At 46.8% G+C, this 21,950-nt stretch overlaps 1 protein-coding gene across 2 annotated transcripts in view; it reads left to right on the plus strand.

Moving 5' to 3' along the window:
* GLI3 (GLI family zinc finger 3) overlaps positions 1–21,950 on the plus strand; it is a 335,268-nt gene that overhangs the window by 233,757 nt on the left and 79,561 nt on the right. For both annotated transcript variants that reach the window (XM_075558170.1, XM_075558171.1), the window contains exons 5-7: positions 2,035–2,240; positions 5,599–5,745; positions 11,843–12,044. In XM_075558170.1, the coding sequence (XP_075414285.1) occupies positions 2,035–2,240; positions 5,599–5,745; positions 11,843–12,044 (555 nt within the window). The remainder of the gene's footprint in view (positions 1–2,034; positions 2,241–5,598; positions 5,746–11,842; positions 12,045–21,950) is intronic.

Raw genomic sequence — 21,950 nt, forward strand, 5'->3', positions numbered from 1 at the left:
TTGGTTAGTGAATTTGCATAGCCTCTGCACCCTCTAACACAGACATCCTTTTACCAGGCCCGTGGGCCAAATGTGGCTCGCTGACGACATTTTTCCTGCCTGCCAGGTGATTTGGCCCATTTGTTTTTTAACTTCAAAATAAGATAGGTGCCGCGTGCCTAGGAATTTGTTTATAGTTTTTTTTTAACTATTGTCCGGCCCTCCAATGGGTCTGAGAGACAGTGAACTGGCCCCCTGTTTAAAAAGTTTGAGGACTTCTGCTCCAGAGCAACCAAGATGGTACAATGATCTTAGGGGAGGCTTCCCCATCATTACAGAGCACTTGTGTTGTAGCAAAGAGCTGAAATCGAGGATAGATTCATAGGCTTAGGCTGATATCTATTTACACATAAGCAATTGAATTGGTTTCTGAGGGCTAGAACGTTCCAAGTTCTTGGGAGACATAGAGTGGTTTCTTTAGAGGCGACTTCTCATTTCTTCCCACATGTAGATTTAGAAAACTCTGGATTTTTCTTTTTACATTACCCAAAATAGCAGCATCTGATTTAAAAATAACAATGAAAGACTCATTTTTCTCCACACCCCCTCCCCCCTGGGTTTTTAAAGTTCAAAATGAAAGACGAAAGAAAAAGGAGCAAGTGAGAAAATCCTCTACCCCCATATTTCACCCTCTTTTATTTTCTACTGAGAGAAAATTCATTATCTGATCTTTGGTTTCATTTATTTCAGGGCCTGAGCTGTGCACTTAGTGGAACTGGCTTCTACCAAGATTATATTCTGACAGGGTGATGGGGCCAGAGGCCCGGCCATCAGCGTGCCTTTGCTCTGGGGGGGCCTGGGAGGAAATGTGCCCCCCCCCCCCCCGCCTTTTCATTTCACTGCTAAGCCAGGGCCGTAAGAGGACTATGCAGTTCTCGGTCCATCTGTCTCCATCACCGCCTCTCCTCTTCGTGACCGCTCCCTCTGTGACTGAGTGCACCCATAGTTAGCCTGTCCCAGCCAGCTCCCTGGGTCACCCACACAAAACGTCTGCTTTCAGAGTAGGAGCAAGACCCTGAGGTAGCTGTACAGATCGGCCCTTCGAGAAATGGCAGCTCCGGGGACTCCAGGGTGGGCAGAAATCCCCCAAAGCAGATCAGGGTATCGTAGCAGGGGGTGGTGGTAGTGGGGTGTGTGTGTGTGGTTTTTAAAAAATAATATTGATTAATTGCTTTTATTTCAATGGATTATTCCCAGTAACCCAGAGCCTACATTCTGGCTAGCCCTTAGTTCATTATAACTGGCTTGATTGAAACCCGTCTTTTCTAACTTTCCAACCCTGCGTTAGTTACTGGTGATTGTTCTCTGAAGCTGGCTAATGAAGAAGCCATAGAAACGCTCGAGTGAGCGAGCAGTAAGCTTACTCCACGTCCTGCTTCACAGCAAAGAGGAGCGGCTGCCTTCCAAACACTGCGCTCAGATCTGTAACATTGGTTTACTCTCAGCCCGAGACTCTTAGCAGGGCGGGGATGGATGGTGGCCGCCGTCATGTTTCTTACAGGCGTGTGCAATTCATTTCTTTGTTATGAATGGTCAGGCTCGCAGGCCAGACACAGTGGGGATTGTCTTTTTGCTTTCTTTTTAAGTACAGCCTCATGATGGTTAAGAGGTAAGGAAGAGATGATGGCTCTTTAAATGTCGGACCAAATGGAAAACAGAGTTGCAGTAACTACCTGAAGCTCGAATGCCTATTTTGGGGGGGGGGGTCGGGGGGGAGTATTTCTCTCATGAAGGAAGCCAAAAGCTGACTTTTAGTTTCCTGTATTGGGAGTTGCATGAAATTTCTCCAGTGTCAGTTCTCTTCGCCCAAGTAATTGCCTAGCCACATTCTACCTGCATTACGTCACCGTGCACTTGGCGTCGTAATATCGGAAACGGACATGCCCGCGCCAAGATGTTCTCTTGAAATCTTCCAGCTTTTCTTTCAGAAAGCCTCGGCTCATGCTGGTGTTTGTCTCATGCCAACTGGTTTTGTCTGGATTTCTTTCCACCCAGGCCTTCTGCTTTATCAAGTAGCCCGACGTACTCAGACCTCCCCTTCATTAGGATCTCTCCGCACCGGAACCCCACGGCAGCCTCCGAGTCCCCGTTCACCCCGCCGCACCCCTACATTAACCCGTACATGGACTACATCCGCTCCCTGCACAGCAGCCCCTCCCTGTCAATGATCTCCGCAGCGCGGGGCCTGAGCCCCACCGACGGTGAGTGTCCAGCCACTTCTTTCCAGGGACTGTATCACCGCCTGGGACGTGCAAGGCAGTCCGTTTAATATGTACTTAGCAGCTGCCCCGTTGTTATGCAGGCTGTAGATGCATGCTTTCATCTCGAGGGGGCAGCTTCTCCGGGGTGAGTGGAGAACTGGGTTGGTACAGATGGGTAACTAGAAGCTTGGCTGTTTCAAAGCCACCCAGGCTCCACAGAAGGAAAGGTCTGGTGCTCTGCTTTGATAAAGGTTACTTCCAAGAAAACCCTGCGAAGCAGTTCTACTGTATCACACACGGGGTTTCTCTGAGTGGGGGCTTGATGTGGCCCTTGGTTGGGGGCAAATAGAGTGCACTTGACTTCTAGCCAGAAGGTTGGAAGTTCGAAGACCTGGCGACCGATTTCTGAGAAACCAGCCATTGGAACCCGTATGGAGCAGCAGGTCTGCTGGCACACGCGGGTCCCACAGGCATTAAGTCAGCAGCGACTGCTCGCTCAGCTGAACAAGATTCCTGCTCTTATCTCTGGGTGTGGTGAGGATAGTAATCTGCAGAGGGGCCAAGTACCTGGCACACAGTTTGTCCTGTGGCCAGCAAGTGCTACAGAGGACGGAGTGAGCCAGGTTCCACGGACTCGGCAGTGCTTGCTCCCAGCCACCCTTCTGTTCGGCTGCTCCACGTGCGTTTAGACCAGCCCAGGCGCCACTGACACAGTGTGCTTGTGAAGGCCGAGCGTTTTGTTCAGCCTCTGTCTGTCCGAGCGGCACATTTACACACAGGTGCGTTAGAATAGTGCGTCTCAACCTAGCATGTGCTTGCTGATAAACTGGAAAGCAAACCCTCTGCCCTCGAGTCACTTCGGACTCATAATGACCTTTTCAGGAGTCTGAGACTGTACATCTCTCTGAGAGTAGGGAGTCTTTTTTTTCTCCACAGAGCTGCTGATAGGTTTGAAAACACAACCTGGCAGTTAGTTGACCAACCCTTAACCCACCCCGCCACGAGGGCGCCTGGGTTCTGTTAAAATGTGTTTCTACCTTGACTGGATCTGGATGGGACCCACGGTTTCCCATTTCTGAGAATGTTGAGCCCCATTAGAAACCATGAGGATTCTGACTGGTGCCGGATGCAAACCAGGAGTGGAATGCGATGAGAATGGAAAGTCCTGGGACTTTCAATTCTGGACTCCGACATTGCTTGTTTGAGGATCTCAGCGATCAAGTTCTGGTTGGTTCTTGCAGGCTCCCAATTGATTCCTTTCCACGTGATTCTTTCTAAGGGGAGCTGGGTATCCCTCGACTATCAAGTTACAAACTGTCACTTTCATTCAGGAAAAGCGTTTCCCACCTCATGCACAATTCATTTTCCTGTAACTTATCATAACTGGAGCGGAGGTTCTGGCATTCCAAACAAAAAGAAAAAAGCTCACTGCCTTCCAGGCGATTTTTACTCAGGGAGTTTCCTGACTTCAACAACAACAACAAACTCTTTACCGAAGCAGACAACCCCATCTTTGTACGGCTGGTGTGTTTGAACCGCTGACCTTGCCCTTGCCCCTAACCGCTCGGTGCATGAGCAGAGCTTTGCTAGTGGCAGACAATGGTTTACGAGTTGTGTGCGCCAGATGCCGGTCGCTGCCTGCTTGGGAGCAAAGAGAAGCGCCGTGTGCGCTTTCACCGAGGCAGCGTGTTCGACGGGTTTGGTGCGCTGCCCGTGTTCGCCACACGCACCACTTCCTACAGCCAGTTAGGTTTTACGCCGCGCCCCACCATCCTCACTCGTCGTGGGAAGGATCTGTGTGGCGGACACTGTGCACCAAGCTCACATCAAGCACGCTGCTGGACTGGATGGTCCTTCCGGGAGTAGCTGACCTCAAGTAAGCGTGGACTCCTTTTATCCCCCTTCTAGTTCAGAGCAGTCACTAGACTTGAATGTAAGTTTCGGCATTTGAGCAAGATTCACATTTTGAAATGACAACTCGGCTCGTTCTGCTGCTGCGGATTTGAGTCTACCCTGGAAGAAAGGAGCGTGGTCTCCACTCATGAACAGAGAGGCAGTCATGAACTGTGCAGGAAGAGAAGAGGGAGGGGGCAGGGCAGCTAGCTGTGGGCATGGCGTTATGCCCGGCTCACCAGAATTTGGTTGGACCACTGGAAAACGGTACCTTTTGTGAATCTACACCGAAAAGCCTGCCTGCCATTTCTTTTTAGCAGCCTGGGAAGATGACTAAATAAATAGTATCTTTAATGTTTCTCTCTTTGAGTCTAAGATTTCATTTTCTATAAAGTATGTGGGAATAAAACCTACACAGCCCTATGGCTGAGGTATATGTATTTCTATATAATAAATTTTATATATTCTTTACTTATTCATAGCTCTTTATGATACAGCCCTCGTAGCCTGCTGGTTAGCACTACACTGCTAACTAAAAGGTCAGTGGTTCAAGCCCATCAGCCGCTTCATGGGAGACAAGACTTGTGATCTGTCCCCATAGAGATTTACAGTCTTAGAACCCAGGTGCGGTCAGTTCTACGCTCTCTCTGCGTCAGAATTGACTCAGTGGCACATACTAAAAACAGCAAGCGGTTCAGGCGCATTGTTTTATTTCTTCTTCCCAACAACTGCACATAGCTGCCGAGTGGTGGAGCTTGGATTGAAACCGGACCTTCCCGAATCTGGAGATCACCCTCAGAACTTCTATAATAGCTTGCCTGCTGGTACTCATATCTGAGCAGGTACAAACCATTGACTGTCTCAACTCTTATAAAGCTGACTGGGCAGTAAATTGCTTCAGCCGGATATGTTCTTTTGGACTGTATCATGGGAATAAAGAAATTCATCAAAACAATAAACAAGCGTTTAAATGTTGATACAATTGTGTGTATCGTTCAGTTGCGTATTACTAAAGTCATGTTGCTTTTCTGCTGCCTTAAACCAGGCTCCTCCTGTGTTCCGAAGAGGGGACTCATTTCCAGAGCCCTAGGCGAACGTTATAAGTAAGCCCTGGAAAGCCAGCAAAGTTGTCTGCTCTTGAAATAAACGTGAACATACACTGACTTGAAATAACAAGCTGTTTCACCGAGGTGTTTCAGGGGAGCGAGTTACGTACCTGTCTGCATTGGTTTCTCTAAGCAAACGTGAACAATTATGTTTTCTAGTTTTTAAAAGTCCTTTCTTCTATTTTCCAATGAAAGCTATTTTCACAGGAGGCCTCTGGGAAAGCACAAGCAGGAGGAGGGAAGCTTGGCTAGGCTGGGAGAAGCATCCGTGCAGCGGTGTGACTAGTGGGTTTGGGGAGACGTGAAGAAAGGCATCTTCTTGACCTTCTTCTGACTCTTGACTGTACCTCCTTTTCCAGCCCCCCATGCTGGGGTCAGCCCAGCGGAATACTATCACCAGATGGCGCTGCTGACGGGTCAGCGCAGCCCCTATGCAGACATCCTTCCCTCGGCTGCCACCGCCGGGGCCGGGGCCGTCCACCTGGAGTACCTCCATGCCATGGACAGTAAGTGCCCGCCAGTGCTCTCCTGTCTGGGGGATGGCTGATGCTCTTTCACAGAATGGCGGGGCATACCGCGCTGCGGGGATGATCTGGTTTTTCAGCCCAGAGGAAGAGGAGGAACCCTTGCTACTTAGTACTCTGGTAAAAGTTCTTAAACGCTCTAGAAAGCTTCCACGGATGGATCTAGCGTGGGATTTCCTGTTTAGAGTTTCAAAAAGTTTATGTGCAAACAGAATTAAAAGATAATGACATTTTTTTCCAATTGGCTTTTGGAAGCGTCCTGATCAAACTGCTATTTCTGCCCATTGTCTTAATAATGACAAAGGGAATGGATTTGCTATGTTCATTGACTTTTCATTAAAATTTTAAACTTTGAATTAATTTAAGATTATTCTCTCTTTTAAAGACCTATCCTTGCTTTGATATTATTTACATTAGATGTCATATTTTGTCTCAACTGTTTTCTTTATACTGAATGAATTTTTCATTCTTTTTTTCTCTCTTGTCTATTGAATATGTACGACAGGTTGGTTATATGCAGGAGTGGGAAAAACAAAGCAAAAATTTCCAAATCTGATGTCCCTACTTTCCTGGAGTACAGAGCCATGATAGAAGATGGGATTATTTGATGTATTAGTTTTGGATCCTTCGAGACGTAGAGTTCTTGCTTTGCACGCCAGGGGTGCAGGCTCACTTCTCGATCAGTTCCCCTCATGCAGCTACCCCACCTCCCTGTTGTCAGTGCAGGCTCGTGTGCTGGTTGTTATGAAGCTCGGCTGGTTTCAGATTAAGATGAACTGGAAATCATCTAGTTGAGCAATCTGCTCTGAACATCCGTCAGTGTCAGTCTGTGGGTCCCAGTGGCTGCTGGGTAGACAGTCGGGGAGATGGTGCAGAACAAGGCAACATTTCCTCCCATGGTGCCTGGGGTTGCCCCGGGTCACAGACTGACTCCACAGCCGCTAAGGAGCACAACCAAGCTTATGATTTATCCAGACGTACAGAAATGTAGCATCCAGTCATCACTTTCCAGAGCATCCAAGAGGTCTCATTTATTCAGATTCTTTAAACAGACATCTGCTCGCAACATGCCCGGATGGGAACCTAAAGTATCATTCAAGTCGTGTGTCATCGAAGGCCCACTGTCATTCGACTGATAACAGTCGGACTTGAGAAGGGCTCATGTTTTGAGTACTGTTTGTTTACTAGTAGCAACTAATACTGTTTGTTGATCAGTCGCATGTGCCTTTCTGCCCGCAGTCGACTGCAGTTCCTCTGTGACAAAGAGTATGCAGTTGTTAGCTCTCTCCTCGCCACCATCACTTGCCATTGAGTTGATCCCGACTCTTGGTGAGCCACGTGTGTGAGAGTAAAACTGTGTCCCGTAGGGTTTTCAGTGATGGATAGTTTAGAAGCAGATCACTGTTTTGTTTTTTTACTGAAGTGCCTTTGGGGAGACTTGTGTCTCCAACGTGTGGTTATTAGAGAGTTACTAGCTGAGCATAGAGATGGCTCACCCATCGACTCTAGCGCTCTGTGATGAGAATAATTGGTCGTATTAGTCTTTTCAGGAGTCCCTGAGTGGTGTATACTTCTGACATAGCCAACTGTGAATCAACGAGGTTCAAGCCTCAGGAGAAATGCCGAGTGATCTATTTCTGAAAACTCAGCCACCGGAAAGCCTATGGAACACAGTCCTACTCTGACACACATGGCATTACCATGAGTCAGAAGACTGCCTGGTTCTGTAGCCTCTCTCTTCGTCTGTGGGGCATACTCCTATGTGTTTCCACTGTGGAGAGCGTTATCATGTACAAAGCACAAGAAACATCTGCAGTAGTTTGTTGTTGGGCTTTGTAGATTAGAAAGTTTACATTTCAGATCCATGGAAACCACATTTCAATTAGGGATTGTTGGAGGGGAAAGGAAGTTCAGCGTTATTATGCAAATGAATTATGTAAAAATCTGCAAATAAAGAATTAAAATAAGAGAGTAGTCTTGGAAGGTCAGCCCACATTACCTTCCCCATTTGATGAAAATGTGTGTAGTCAGGCAGTGGCGGTTTTTATCTAAATAAAGGATGAAGCTACCCTTTTACTTTGTAAAAACTAATTAAAGGAATTTTAATTTGCCTGAATATATGGTAAATTGAGTGTCATTAAGTAGGAATTTAGATGTCCTATCATTCATCACATAAAAAGAAACCTCCTTTTTCTTTGTCAGAATTTTTTATTAGCATAGAGAAACAAAACAATTAGCAGGAGGAAGCCAGATTAGAGAGATCTGTTTGGGAACCAGAAGGGTGCTCTGGCTTGTATATAAGGATGAGGCAGTATAACCAGTGAAGAATTAAGCCACTTTTTTTCCCAGCTGGTTTGAAAATGCTTCCCTTGCACACAACAGCTTTCTACTGAGGATCCCCGCACTCCTGTCCTGAGAAGTAGCGTGCATATCCCTCGCTCAGTTACTAGGGATTGTCCTAGAACTTGCTGCCCTGAGTCCAGTCTGGCTCATGGCAAACTGTAGGTTTCGGAGGCTGTAAATTTTAACAGGAGCACATAGTAGGCACAGCTTTCTCCTCTGGAGCAGCTAGTGAGTTTGAACAGCCAACCTGTGGTTGTAGTTCAGTGCCTGCCTGACAGCACTGCCAGGGCGCTTTAAGATGAGAATATGGAACAGTTGGAGGCACTGAAAGCATTCCATTCCTTGCCTCTATGACAGAGATTCCCAAACTTATTTGACCTACCACCCCCTTTCTGGAGGGGGCGGATTACTCAGCAGCCCCCTGGCATTTAAAACTTACGCACCCTGCACCAGGATAAAATGTCGGCGTCTGGTTTTGTAGCAAGTCCCCCACCCCCTGCGGACCACGCCATGCCATGTTCCACTGCCCCCCAAGACACTGCATATCGCCCACTCTGGAAAACTGCTCTAAGACCATTGAAATAGCATTTGAGAGACAAGAGATTATGACTCAGAATTGAACTTACAGGAGACGATTCCCAGGCCTTGCACTTCCTGCATCGCCAATGCCGTCTGTCAGCGGAGGCTCGCACATGTCTGATGCTGCAGAGGTTATATAGGAGCTTTCCGACTAACCTGCACCGAGAGGAAGGCCTGCCTCTACAAAGCAGCCAAAGAAAACCCCGGGATCACAATGATTCAGTCCACAGCTGGCCAGCGGTTTGTCCCAGTGGCCCAGGGTCACCACCTTTTAGGAGCTGGCTTGATGGCAGCTGAAAACAACCTAGTGGATTCACACCTGCAGCGGCAATTCCAAGATGGGGTTCTGTGATGTTAGAAACCTGGATGAACTCGATTCAGATGAATCTATGACTTAAATGTACCACCATCAGGCACACAAGTGTCAGCCAGATGACTGGGGGGAATGCTAGAGTCAAAAAGGCTATTTATTGCTCTCATTAGACGGTTTGGGTCTACCGTGACCTTAAAGGACATAAGAGCAAGGGATCCTTAAAAGAATTAGGGTCCTAGAAGCCACACTATTTATATTGGTGGGAGTGGAGTTAAATCAGAGCAGAGTCTTGGCAGCCATTGGGCTCTGTCTGGCTGACGAGGGGGTGGAGGCCTGTGGTGGTTTATAGCTTCAGATGGCCTCCTTATCTCTTGTGTCACTGCTAGTTAGTGGTTTCAAAGTAATAGCGGCTCCAGGGGCCAGCTTGGTCTCGCGTGTGCTGTTATTTTGCGTTCTGCAGTGGTCGCTGACTCCCCTTGGAAAAGGTTACCGCCCAGGATTCTCGGGGCTTTGGCGATAAATATGGTTTGTTTCAGGGTTGTTTGGAAGTAGAGTGTATTTCTCGACCGAGAAACCTCTTTACTGAAATCAAGCTCTCCCCGTGAGTCAATATGAAATATACATGTTAAAGGCAGGTTTCATCAGAAAGGTACTGAATTGACGAGTAAACGAGAGGGGCCCCTGTTAGTGGTGGTGGTTTTTGTCCTCGTATGCCCTAAAATAAGTGCTTTTGAAAGTCTTCGAAATGAAAGAGTTCGTTTTAAATATGCCTGAAAGAAATTTTTGAGATTGGTTTGGTAGGTTTATACACTGGGTGAAATCTCACTGACTAAATTCTGGATATATATATATATTTTAACTAACTCTAAGGCATTTCACAGTTTTCTCTTACATTTCCCTAAGTGACCAAAGTTGTTTTGGTTGAGTTCATGCTAGCTCACAGGGGTCCAGTGGACAACAGACTGAAACACTGCCGTCCTCACAGTTGTTACGCTGGTTGACTCGTTACTGCAGCCGCTCTATCAGGTCATCCCATTGAGGATTTCCCTCTTGTTTCCCCCCTGGCTCGACTACATCAGTCACGATGTCTTTCCCTAGAGGCTGTGGCCCTTTCACACAGTGCCTCTTGTGGTTGTGACCCCCAACCATAAAATTATTTTCATTGCTACTTCATCACTGTAATTTCGCTACTGTTATGAATCGGGTGACCCCCTGTGTTTGGTCTTTTGACCCCCAAAGCGGTCGTGACCCACAGGCCCTGGAGGAAGGGCTCTGGCAAACTGAGTTCAAGTCTTAGGTTGAAGCCCGTTTCTTCTGAAGAGAACGATCTGCAGCGACATTTCTGAGACCAGTTGCCTGGTGCGTTTTCTTTGTATACAAACCAAGCTTACCGTCTCCTTCAGTTTTCTGGGTACCATGCAATAGCCCTGGCCTTCTATGCAGGTGTGCCCGAGTTGCGAAGTAGAAGCCCTTCATTTTCTTCTTACCTAGTGGAGGTGGGCTCTCAGTGAGCGTTAACTTGATGACTATACATATCACTGTGACTCGGGGGTTGGGGGGAGCCGACCTATGAGCCACGTTCATCCGTAGACCTAACTTGAAGTCCCTCAAATCTACCAAATCGAATGCAAGTGGACATCTCATGTCTAAGGCTTCAGGTAAACACTGTGGCAGCCAGTCATCACGCCTCCGTGTGTAGAGTACCTACTTCCAGGTGAGACTTCCGTGCTGTAGCCTTCTGCCTAGAGAAGCCAGATGCTAAGGAGAAGGGAGGAGAAAGGGCTTTCTGCTCCGGGGAAGAGTTACAGTCTTGGAAACTCACAGGAAGGGATAGTTCTGCCCTGTCCTTAGGGTCGCTTTGAGTTGGCATCTACTCGAGGGCAGTGCGGAGACTAAGATGTCTTTGAAGCGCATTGGGTATCACCTTCGTCTCCTATCTTGAAAAATCTCAAAACAACATCCAAGATTTTATTTTTGTTTTTAGCTTCATGCGTATCTTTATTCACCAACCCTCTCCCTACCACTGGATTGTAGGAAGTCAAAGATGTTGAAGATCTTTTGAGATCCGTGTTCTTAAGATTGTAGGGAACTTAGGGCAGGATTTCTGATTCTCTATCATTTGGGTCCAGATATGTATTTGTTGCTTGGCAGGGGGCACGTTCTGTGTCTTAGAGATGTAGCCTCATAGCCAGCCTTGCCCTCTAGGTGCCAGTAGCTTTTCCTGAAGTTAGTTCAAATCTGAAATATCTCGAGATGTCAGTATTCCTTGGGGGGCAGGGAGTTTGAACATCCCTGATTGGGTAATTAATTACTTGTGTCTTAGTTGAGTTTCAGTGTACCGTGGATCTTGATAACTACACAAATCATGGAGAATTGTGGGCGTCACTAAGCTGAATTTTCTATCGCAGGGTAACCCCCCCCCACCCCCCCGCTCGTCGCTTTAAAATGGTGTGTGTTGGAGATGGGCGGAGGGAGGGGTTGTTTGTAACTGTGGGAACCACTGTCTTTGTCGCTTGTGGTGAATTAATGATGGGAATATCTAAGCAGCCGTCAGATTCATAAATCACTGGAAATGAGAGGGGTAACACATAAAAGTCTTTCTCTTTTGTTTAGCAATTTATCATTTTGCCTGCACATTAATAAACAGAGCTCCCCTGAGGTAAGTCCCTGGAAGATAAATATTTCTCCCTAATTTCCTCAATTGTCGCTAGTGGATCACAAGTGGGAGGAGAGGCACTTGTCACTGCTAGTTGCTGGCTGCTTATCCTTCACTCCCTCCAGCAGTCAATGACAGGTAGTGCATACAACGGCAGGTAATGAGGTTGTGTTTTGTTTATATAACAGGCGCCAGATTCCCCAGCCCCAGGCTGTCAGCCAGGCCGAGCCGGAAGCGTACCCTGTCCATATCACCACTGTCCGATCATAGCTTTGACCTTCAGACCATGATAAGGACATCTCCCAACTCGTTGGTCACAATTCTCAATAATTCCCGTAGCAGCTCTTCGGCAAGTGGCTCCTATGGCCACTTATCTGCAAGTGCAATCAGGTATGTATCCCGCATCCATTCTGTGTGTTGCTCACGAGTGTCAGCGCTCCCCTGCGCCTGTAGGCGGCCCCATACAGGACTGACTGACGGTCAGGAAGAATGCGGCAGTAGCGCTGTCTCTGCACCGGACACGGGTCCCATGCCATGATGACAAAGGGCACAGCTGGTTAGCGAGGGTGCGGGGGGGGGGGGGGAGTGCGTGGGGGAGAGGGTGGGAGAGAGGGTGGTGGTGGTGGTGGTTTGGTTTGGCAGATTTTAGTTAGTAAGCCATACACGAGAAGAGCTGTTACTCACTTATGATGCGAGGCACTTCTTTGAGAAAGTGATTGTGTCCCATCTCCTCCTGGTCTTCCCTCGCCAGGAATAACTCTCCCTAATGGAAAGCGGATTTCAAGCCCGGTGGGGTGACAGGTAGCACAGAGCAGGAGCAGCAATGAGCGAGACTGCGTGTCTTGTCAAGCAGCTGTCCCCATCAAGAGATGGGGCACACGGGCAGGGACTATGAACCAGAGTGAGAGCAGGTCGTTTTCCTCATGGAAATAAGCGCAGGTGACATGGGAAGGCATCACGATCAGAGGAAATCTGGCCAAAGACTAGTTCCTTTTTCCCTGTAAAGTATTGTGAGCTGAATTTGAAGGAGCTCTATTTTCACCGGACTCCTTTGCTGTCTAGATGTGAATTCATGTTGATACTTCCTTTCAACAAATGTATCACGTCTTGCACGTGAAGGAGTAAGCTCAGCCTTTTGCCTGCGTTTTTTTTCCACGACGCAGGCCTATTTTTTTTTTGCCTGCGTTTTTAACATGAAATGTCATTATTAATAATTAAACTTGGATTGGTCTCCAGATAAAGGAAATAAAAGTAAATCAATGAAAAATTTTGTGTAGTTTTATATATTTAGCTTCCAATCATTTATTTCTGTTTTAACTGAGCTAGTGAAATGCTTAAATAAGTTAACTAGTATTCTAATTGCTTAGTTAATCTTCCTCGGTTATGCACCACGGCTCTCAAAAGCCCCTGTGTTTTCAGCAGTGTTCCAACAATTCAGTTACTAACAGTCGGTTTGAACGATAGTTTTGTAAACCACTGATGACGCCTTTAAAAGGCCATATTCGAGGCTGTTTTGTCTACCTTGATCTTTAATGACTAACATTTATTTTTTTTCTCTCTGAATACATAATGTTGAGTAACTGATGGATGGGCCTTCCTGGTGGGCATTCATGTTAATGAAGATGTGAACCTTCCTGAAAATGAAATTGGCACAGTAGTAACATGCCCATCCTTACTAGAACTAGTAACTCCCATGGCTTTTTCCTTAAGATTCTCTCTTAAAATTTTAATTCTTTTCTTAATTCAATTATCACTAATGTTCTTTGTCAATGAGGTTAGACTTTCACTCTCATATGTAAAAATAAAATCCGATGTTTTAATCTGTCACATCATCAATAAGAATAGATACACATTAACTATCAATGTACCATTTTTGATATGACGACATTTACAGCCATTCTTCTTGGCTTCGTGTATTCGATAACAGTGCTGACCGTGAGACGAAGCAAACACTCTGTATGTAGAGATGGAGTCTCAGGAGATGCTTAGAAATTCACTATTGTAGAAAGTTAGGTCTATGGTGGTACAAATGGTTTGCAGGAAACAGATCCCCAAAAGATGAGCAGTTTGAGCTGATTGGTGCAGTGGGGTACGAGGTGGGCTGCTAACCACAAGCTCATCAGTTCAAAACCTCCAGCAGCTCCACAGGAGTAAGGTGAGGCTGCTGCTTCCTCTAAGCAATTACAGTCTCGGCATCCCACAGAAGCAGTTCCATCCTGTCTGCACAGTTGCTGTGACTCGGAACCGACGTGATGGCAGTGAGTTTGGTTCTTCGCTGAGCGGTACAGTTGAAAAAAAGGCCTGACAACCTGCTTTTGTCAGTGTGACCGCCAAGAGACCCCATGGGGCCATTCTACTCTGTGTAGCACAGTGTCCTCCTAAGAATCATCTTGACGTATCAGCTTCGCAAGTAGGCCGGAGTTGAACATAACATTAGTCAGATTCTCGTTTTGGATAATTAACCAGTTGTGCAAGCCTTCTTACCCTTGGGCTCTCTGAAGTTCAATGTTCACGTTTGTAAAATACAGGTAATAAGATACCCAATAATTGAAAACCAGTTTTTAAGGGCTTGCCATGGGCCTGCATTGCAAGGTGATGGTCCTGATACATGGGTGACGTTTTAGGTAAAAGGACCCTGACATGTTCCTCCAGGGGAAGAACGAAGGCATCGTCCCCCAAGTCTAGCTTGTGGAGAGTGTACCAGTCTCAGAACCCTGGCCTTGCTGCCCTTGGACCCTGTCTGGTGAATGTCCATGCTATTCTGGACAGTCATTCATTTGATGTCTCTCCTGTGGCTGAATTCTTTAACTGGTCCATGGCGGAACTGGAAGTTGCACCAAAAAGTAGTAGAAGTGTGAGTGAGTGCGTGAGTGCGTGCACACATGGATGATTCCCACGGGCTTCTTTGTGAGCATGATTTTCCCTCTTAATCCATCTTCAGTCTTGCTGCCTTCACAGCTCTATTGACAAGGTACAGTCGCCAATGGGCTTAGATGAGAGCCTTCCATGGAAGCTCCTCTGCCTGCCCAGCACAGTGGTTCAGTTGTAGAGTTGTCCTTTTCATGTGAGAGCTTTGCCCTCATTTCCAGCCAGTGCCCAGCTGGGCAGGCACAGCCACCACCAGTGGAGGGGGCCTGTATGCTGAAGTGACTACACAGGTTTCAGCGGAGCTTCTAAACTAGGACGGACTAGAAAATATGACCTGGGAATACTTCTAACACCCAGCCAGTGATACCCTGTGGATCTCAATGGTCCATGTTCTGCCAGTCATAAGCGTGGTATATGGCTGGGCTACATTGCACTCCATTCTCCTTGGTGCCTGCTGGGCAGCAGCTAACAATGAAAACAGCATTGAGTAATTATGCTGTGTAAGTGTTGAAAGATGTCCCTCAATGTTACAAGTTACTTGTACAGTTTCTGAAAGAATAATCTTGTTTTGTCCTTCACATTTGTGCTACTAAGATGGTGGTTGTAAGAGTGCCCCACTAAACCTGTCTAACTTCAGGGAGGTAATGTGAATCAAGATCAGCCCAAGGCTTATCCCCATGAGGTCAAGGCCAAACATCACCACTTCTGCCCCTCTGAAAACACTCTTTAGAATAGGCTGCTGCAATGGCCACCCAGAAGTTACTTAGAACTAACTGGTTTATTATGGAACAGGGCATAACTTGGGACCGGGATCAACAGGTTGCATTCAGGAAGCATTTAGGCAGAGTTGCCTTCCTAATGTGACACGGTTCTCTCAACTCTTTCGCACAGACTCATCTGTGTTGTTGGCCCTACCATCTGTCACTACCAGTTCTGAATGGGTCCCGTATGGATCTGCAGCTGCCGCGATTACGACCGTCCTGGGCCCAGCGTTTGAGGATTTTCAGGAACTCCCCTGCCTCTCTTTTTCTCTCTGTGTAATCTTTGTGCTTTCTTCCTTCCACTGCTTCTTGCTGTTCCCGTCTTTGAAAACCTGCTTTGGGGTTGGTTGCTCTTATCGATAAAACATTTCATCATCTTTAAGGCATGGCCTTTCCAACGAAGGCACGGCCTGACCGGCCCTCTCTCCAGGCACATCACGTGGATGGGAGTCAGGGCTGAGCTGTAACTCGTATCATCTGCATTGTGTATCGACCAATCCTTGCAAAGGGCCCGCCATCACAGCGGTGGCTTGAGGCGAGGGCCAGGTAGAAATCAAGTTGTTCATCATTTCCCCAGGTATTGCCAGTCCTGCCTGAGCCAAAGTAACACGTCCTCGAGGATTTAAGAGCCGTTTTCCCCTGGAACCTAGGCAAAAGGTCACATAAAGGAACTCATTTCACCATCGTCCAAATTTTATGTGGTTCTCCAGGCTGGTAGCAGCATTTTGTACTACTTGAAATTCCCTTACTTAGTTCTTCCTGAATATTTTGCTATCGACTTCCCTGTACTCGGAAGCCAGCTCCACAGGCAAGGTGTCTGCTCCTTGCTCTTACTGCCCATGACATCCATGAAGGTGTTGGGGTGAATGCTGTACCAGGCCCAGGGGGTGCCAGGCTACATTGGACTGCTGACCACAGGGTGGCTTAAGCCCAGCAGCAACTCCTCGGGAGAACAATGAAACTGTCTGCTCCCTCCCCGATTTATAGCCTCCGAAACCCTGGACAGGGGCTCTGTGGATCGGAATCCACTCCATGGCAGTGAGCTTGATTTTGGGGGTTGGGTGAGGAATTAGAATTATTCACTTTACTAAAGATAGAACAGATGAGTAATTCTGGTGTTCTGAAAGCTGTAGTCATTGCCAATAATATAGCGTTAAATGCACCCAGAGGATGGAGACAAAAGAGAGAGATTCAGTAAGCTAATATGATTTTGAGCTCCGTTCTTGTGAGTGATAAAGATTGCTATAAAATCTTAGAAAACATTATTAGAAATATATCCAACTGTGAAGCTATTTTTTAAAATCATATGTACCATCTAGTTCTGTATCCATCTGAGGATGGGCCTTCCTTCTCTCTCACCCTTCCGCAAAGAAGTCTGCCCCCATCTGAATTGTAGCCTCTCCAGTGAGACTTTAATCTTGTCTCTTGACTCTAGGGAATAAGAGGTCTGAAAGGAGCACGGTCAGGGTTGGAGGGTGGAGAGGGAAAGGTTTCCCCAGAAAAATCTCATAAAAGAGCCCTTGCTTGATACCCTCCAGTAACAAGCAGGTGCAGACAGAAATTCTCAGCTTAACTTTCTTGGCTATTAACTCACCCCAGTTTCAAATGTTCTTAAAACGCATTCATAATAAGGCCTGGTGATCATCCTGGGTCTGAGTCACCCATGGAATTCCTCCAAGAGTCACCACCGTAACCTTCTGAGGTGACTTCTCTGCTTTGCATTTAACTCGCCCAGCAGAGCCCCTCCCAAGCCACCCTCTGAACTGCACTTCCTCGGGAGGCACCCTCACAAGCCTTACCTGCGTCTTTGAGAACACGTATCTCCAGCCATCCACTGATTGCAGAGACAGGGTTAAACATTGTATTTGGAATAAGCCTGTGTGCACATGAACTGGATGGACCCTTCTTAGTAATGTTTTTGTGACTCAGCCATCTGTTTGTTTCCAAACCAGGGTGCTTTTATAATAACATGTAAGACAAATATACACATGTATTAGTCCATTCACTATTAATAGTCCATTGACTATTACAGCAGAATACTGGAGGATGGAGACTCTTTTGAATATAACTTTTGAGATATTCACCAGAAGTCGTTTTTGTAAAACAAAAAATTGCATAACCAAAGTTATAATTCATTAAAGTTACCAACTGGCTCATCCAAGGTGAATTTATGGTAAATTCTATAAGCCCTTTTAGCATCTTTATCACCTGAAGGCTCCCATCAAAAACTAGATCATTCATATTTTTCCAATAGAGCCTATCACCATCGGCTGATGCTATGAATTAGTGGTGTTGGTTAAAAACGAACCTCACCGATAGCATCTGTACAAACATGGAATCTTCCATGGGAAGAGAAGGTGTTTAATATGACCCTCGTCGTCTTAGAGTTTTAGGGAGAAATCTAAATGAAATAGATGGGTAAGTAACCCACTCTACAGTTTTTCCCCGCTTCCTATTTCATGGCTAAAATAAAGATATCTTCATACACTTAGTAGCTTTAGATCTCCCTTCCCAGGAAGAAATCTGAATGAAAATGACTTTTCACTCATGGGGAGCAAGCAAAAGAATAGCAGCACTTTATAGGAACACGAGTGCTCAGACCGTCCACCCTACGAGAACAGAAGGACCGCTTAGTCCCACCAGCAAAGCTGAGAAAGCAAGAAGGGGCGGAGGGAAGGAAGATTGGAGAGGCAACATCGCCGAAGCTGTTCCATTGAGGGGATCTTAACCAAAGTCAGGAAGCAAAAGCCATATAAATTGTTGGTTGGAATGCTAGCTTCCTCCAGACAAACTCTCACACAAGCTACACTAACTATGTCAAATAAAATGCGCAGAACAAAAAAAAAATCATTGTAAATGAGGGGGAGTGCAGAGTGGAAATGCAAAGCCCATCTGTAGGCAACTTAACACCCCCTAGCAGAAGGGTCGCAGGGAGGAGATGAGCCAGTCAGGGTTCAGGGTATCAACGATGAAACAAGTTTCCTCTACTTCTTAAATGCTTTCTTTCCCCACTATCATGATCCCAATTCTACCTTACAAATCTGGCGAGACCAGAGGATGTACACTGGTACAGACAGGAACTGGAAACAGGGAATCCAGGACAGATGATCCCTTCAGGGCCAGTGGTGTGAGTGGCGATACTGGGAGGGTAGAGGGAGGGTGGGTTGGAAAGGGGGAACTGATTACAAGGATCTACATATAACCTCCTCCCTGGGGGATGGACAACAGAAAAGTGGGTGAAGGGAGACATCAGACAGTGTAAGATATGACAAAATAATAATTTATAAATTATCAAGGGTTCATGAGGGAGGGGGCAATGGGGAGGGAGGGGAAAAAGAGGAGCTGATATCAAGGGCAGAAGTAGAAAGAAAACGTTTTGAGAATGATGATTGTAACATATGTGCTCAACACAATGGATGTATGTATGGATTGTGATAAGAATTGTACGAGCCCCCAGTAAAATGATCTAAATAAATAAGTAAGTAAGTAAATGAATGAATGCAAATGCACTGACCTTTGATCGTTGGATTTGAGGGCAGAGAGAGTTAGACTTTCACAAGTCAGTGCATGCACTCCATGTGCTGGTACCGCCCAGCTCAGCCTGCTACTGGGAGCAGACTGTGTTTTCCGTTGTGTGCAGTGGGACCCTCTGTCACAGTAAGACCCCAGGGAAGAATGGCCTGGTGAAAACCAGCCTGGCCAACAGGGCCTCGGCTCTGTGCTGCTGTCACGGCTAAAGATCGTGTTGATGCCTGAGAACCGAGTCCGGGTGGAGCCAGGAGACACACTGGAGAGTGCAGGAGTGTTCTGCCAGGTTGCCAGCATCTTTAAAATCCTCTGGTTCTATCTTCAAAAACGCATTAGACAATTTTCTCTACCACCAAATCGGTGAAGCGACCTATTAATCATGCAAGAAGCTAGTTCTTGTTAACTCCCAGATGTGGTAGTAGGTTTCCCATTATGCTTCATTCACAATGACTCATCACACAGTCCGCTAAAGATTCAAACGATCTACTTGTCGTCGTGTTAGCCGTGGGCACTGTAATAAGGACTACAGCAGACCTGGCCTGGCTTCGCAAGGAACTCTAACTTACTCATGGGATGAAAAATCCCTGAGCCAGTTTCATTCAGAACATGGCTCATTAGGATTCTGTTCGCTGCTGTGAACGAATAGAGCAATGCTGTCATTCCCGTGGGCTGCTAGAGAGCTGAGACCACAGCAGGACGTCCCGTTGCCATGGACTTCCTACAGCTGACAAAGAGCCCATGAAAACCCTGGACTGGGAAGCGTTGGACTGGTGTCTGAAGAACAGCCAGTCAGGGTACCAGTTCAAATGCTGAGCAAAGGGAAGGCTAGCAGGGGAGCAGGGGCTGCATGGACCATAATCTACTAGCCGTGGCGGCTCCTGATGAAGGTGCGCTGTTTACGAAGGAGGAGACCGATGCTCAAGGAGATGGGCAGACTGGATCAAAGGCATTTTACTAATAAAGTGGCAGCACCACCAGCTCAGCCCAGGAAATCGAACTCCCAAACTCCTATTTTTGTCCACCAAGTCACACCTCCTCCTCACACGAATCTTGAAATGGGAGACATGACTAAGAGGACTGGTGGAAACTGCTATTTAGAGTGGAGAAATAATACCTGGTGATACTGTTAAGAATTGGTTATGCTTACATAAACAGAAGATTGTTTTACCCATTCCCAGTTACGAGAGGTGGGTGATCAGGCCACGTTTAACTGGAAAGTGTGTCACTCTGTTCAGTTCATGGAAGCCTTGGCTACATGTGTGCTTGGTGGCAAGTAGGTTTTGGAGCTTTTAAAAAGAGTTTGATAATATAATGCTGGAAAACATTGTGTCTAAAGTAATATTCAAAGGGCGTGTGACTACATGCAAGCGTTGCGATTCTTGATCGTTTAATGAGTGTGTGAGTCTTCTATTTGGGCTCTCGTTCTTCTGAGGCTGGGCTGTCCCAATCTAAAATAAAATAATAGGGATGTCCGTGTCTAAGGTCCTCTAGCTTCACAAGGGGGAAAGGCAATCGAACTTCATGTCAGCGTCACCCAAGACCAGTTTCTATGAGGCTAAAGTCAGAGGTACCCCATCCTCCAGTCTTCCCACCAGTTCTGACACCCATGATCTTCCCCACACCTCTTTACTTTTTAACAGGATTTGATCATTCATGCACTGAACTCTGTCATTTGATTATGGGGTTTGTTAGGGAAGGTAACAAGTTACAATTCAGGTGAGAAATGCTCAGCATACCATTGTTCAGTTAAGAACATTTCTCTTTTTGCTGTAACTCTAGGCAGGCTTCTCTCCGGCATCTGATTGCCTTAAAAAGTTACAAAGGTCTTTCAGGGCTGCCAATAAATGCCCCAAAGATATGCTACTCTGCCATAAGCTTCAGCCTGGGGGCACTCACTTCTAACTTGATGCATCAGCGAACCCAGCTCTATTGACTAACTGCCTGGAGGTGCCCCCTCCACAAGCCAGCTTCCGTCAGGCACTGAGCTGTGCTTGTGCCATAGGCTTTAAGGCCCACTGCGCTGTCTCAGGTTCTGGCTCTTGGCCTTCCTCCTGCTGCTCCCCTGCATTGCTTGGGTGTCAGAGCTGTCTCCTGAATCAAGAAGGTTCAACGCATAGGGATGTCAGGGTCCAAATGACATGTCCCACTCCGGGCTCTTGTCTCTTGCTCATAGCGAGATCCCTCCATCCTGTTTCTGAGTTGGCTCAGTTTATACCCAGCAGGAAGGGCAGACACAATCTGAGTCCTGTCAGTGCCTTCCCCCACCATCACTTCTTCCTCAGGCCCACCGGGAAAAGGTCATTTTTTTAACAGAAACGATAGCTGGAAGAACCATACTAAAGAATGCACTCCAGGGTTTTCTAATAAACTTGTACTGGGAGCTGTTACGAATGGAAGTGGAATATTTAGATATTTTTTACTCTCAATTAGGGAAAAACACATGGCATGCATCCCTGTTCCCACCTACATCCAAATAATAGTAACTCTTGGCTCATTCTGTGCAAGTGGAAAGAGTCCCCTTGATTGGAATTGCAGCCGCTTTGCAGCAAATTCCACAGCTGGAACCAGAAATTGGGTGACCTCTTAGTAAGACAGCCACAAAGTAGCCACAAAGTTTGGTTTTGATTAGCTGCCTGCCTCCCCTTTGTCGGCTGTTGAAGCCTGTTTTCAGGTTGGTGTGCGCTCTGGTAAACTCAACATTGACTGCTCCCGCCAACTCACTGTTGGCTGATTTTACCTCCAGTACCAGTATCACGAGAGAGGAAGAGGAGGGGCCAAGGGATACTGTGAAGTGAATATTACTGTGTTATAGAGGGAAAAAACCCGCCCAGCTGTATTTTATAGAGATGCATTTCCTAAGTCAATCCCGCATGAGGCCACAGTGGAGTCCGAGGGTTCTCAGTCACCGGCTACTTAACTACGTGTGGAAACTTGTCGGGGTACCCTGAGTGGAGTCATCACGGCCGAAGGCAGGATAGGGACCGGGACTGGAACATGTATACCAGTTCCAGTTAAGGATAGCTTGTAAGGTTGGTCAGGACCTCCAACAGTCTTTGTCCCATTAGGACTGCTGGCCTGGGTACGTACCTCATTCCCACGTCCCCCACGGAGAAGCCACCCCTTCCCCATACTGGCCCGA

Source organism: Tenrec ecaudatus, chromosome 9 (genome assembly GCF_050624435.1).
Source record: "Tenrec ecaudatus isolate mTenEca1 chromosome 9, mTenEca1.hap1, whole genome shotgun sequence".
Classification (NCBI taxonomy): Eukaryota; Metazoa; Chordata; class Mammalia; order Afrosoricida; family Tenrecidae; genus Tenrec; species Tenrec ecaudatus.